Raw genomic sequence first — 2,035 nt, 5'->3', positions numbered from 1 at the left:
CCTGCCTTGGGACGCCACTGTCCAGAGTTATTAAAAAATTGTTGCCGGCGTTGTGTTTTAATTTGTTTTAGTTGCCTAAAGCCCATTGAAATCTAAATTTCTATCTAAAACAATCCTGTCCACTGGGTGACAACTCTGTCGCACAAATTCACTGCAGAACAAATAGTATTGACAACCTATTAAAGGAAGTGGAATAATAACAGATCTACTGATAGGATCAACAGGCAATACAATTATGCTATTAAGGGACAAAAAAAACCTGCTGTTTAAAGCGTAACTAAAGGCAAAATGTTGGTTTTAGTTTGGGATCGAGTGGAGATGGATTAGAGCCCCTGTCAGGTTTTTATTGCTGTCTATGTCCCCATTAGGGATGTCACCTTCTCTATTTGTCCTGTTACCCATTATCATCAAAAGTGAAAGTAAAATAAAATCCCAACTTTTGGATTGTCACCAGATCAGTAATAGAAGGAAAAGCTTGCAGTGGGGACAGTTCTTCTGCTGACCTCATGTTTTTCCTCTCACTTCCTGTTTCAGCTATATTTATGGATTTCAGGTACCTATATAGTGCCATCAATTTATGCAGAACTTTACATATATCATACATTCACATCAGTCCCTAACCCTCAAGGGGCGTACAATCTAAGGTCCCTAACTCACATTCATACATACACATACTAGGGACAATTTAGACAGGAGCCAATTAACCTACCAGCATGTCTTTGGAGTGTGGGAGGAAACTCATACAGGCACAGGGAGAACATGCAAACTCCAAGCAGGTGATGCTGTAGTTGAGATTAGAACCAACAACTCTAGCACTGCCAGGCAGAAGTGCTAACCATTTAGCCACTATACTGCCCACAGGAAATGATAGGAAATGAAGAAAAATCTCTCCAATGGGACACAGAAGGATAAAAAAAAATCTGACACAGGTAAAACCCTCCATTACTCTATCCAAAATGAATAAAAGGTATTACTATAGTTTTTCTTTGAAGCTATGGACAAACCGCATCATAGATGTCATTTTTATTTTACCCATAGTTCAATTTTTTAATCCATCAGGCAGCAGTCCAGAAAAGACTTGGAATTGTTTTAAAATATATGATTTGTATCAAAGGGAGACATAATTGCATATGTTTGGTTATCCATTAACTACTACGTACCTCAGTTCATGGCTCATGGCAGATTTCTCACACACGGTGTCCCGGGATGTCTCCCCACAGCAGGAATAGGAACCGTTTGTGTACCTCCCTGTATGATTCATGGACTGTGAAAATGCTCTTTCAATGTCCCAAACTGAAACAGGGCACAGCTTATATTGTTGAGAAGTTTTCAATTTTTCTTCATTCTCCTCAACACTGTGTTCATAACCCAAAAAGTGTGAGACTTCATGGATAATGGTCATCGGTTGTGACTCCGTCCCTTCAGATTCATGCTGCTTCCAGAATAGTGGACACAAGTAGATGATTCCTGTCTTCCTCATTGGATAAACATAAGCAATTGTATTTTCTTTTACTTTTCCTCTTTTGAATGTCACTTTTTGCAGTTGACTGATCAGTTCCTTCACCAGATCTGTGCTGATCAGTGCAGATAATCTGAACTGCTGGTCACCAAACTCTTCTGGATCATCCACCAGCAGGTGGTCCTTCTTCTTCAGAGCGTCATTGAGGATATTCAGGGCTCGTTGTTTGGCTCCATTGGCCTGTTTATTCTCCTCTTCAGTAAGTGAATTAGAACCAAAATTCATTATTGTTCTGGACTGGGTCCTTTACTGCTTACACATATCTCCTTTCCATGAGAAATGGTTTATATACTGCATGTGATATAGACGTATCCATGGAAAATCCCATTGTGATGTTACTTTTTCATGATTGTTTACGTAATTATACAACGACCTTTCACTTTTGCATTGCTTTCCAAGAAAAGAAAACTGAAACACGAGAGTATTCACATATGGAAAAAAAATATATTTGAAATATATTTTAAAAATATTCTTCCCAAATATATTCTTTCAAAAGTGAAAGGTGGCCATATTCAA

General features: G+C 38.5%; 1 protein-coding gene across 1 annotated transcript; it reads right to left on the bottom strand.

Moving 5' to 3' along the window:
- Positions 1–1,138: 1,138 nt before the first annotated feature.
- LOC149441149 (uncharacterized) lies at positions 1,139–1,744 on the bottom strand. Its single transcript, XM_089657704.1, has one exon. It carries the CDS (start codon positions 1,742–1,744, stop codon positions 1,139–1,141), a length of 606 nt encoding a protein of 201 aa, XP_089513830.1.
- Between the last annotated feature and the right edge of the window lie 291 nt (positions 1,745–2,035).

This window comes from Staurois parvus, unplaced genomic scaffold, assembly GCF_062004578.1.
Source record: "Staurois parvus isolate SC_StPar_1 unplaced genomic scaffold, SC_StPar_1.0 ptg001022l, whole genome shotgun sequence".
NCBI lineage: Eukaryota > Metazoa > Chordata > Amphibia > Anura > Ranidae > Staurois > Staurois parvus.
The sequence above is the reverse complement of the archived record's forward strand: the minus strand, read 5'-3'. Positions and strand labels throughout refer to the sequence as shown.

What these genes read in the sequence shown, in the direction of transcription:
- LOC149441149 (XM_089657704.1), bottom strand. Translation starts at nt 1,744, where the DNA reads ATGAATTTTGGTTCTAATTCACTTACTGAAGAGGAGAATAAACAGGCC.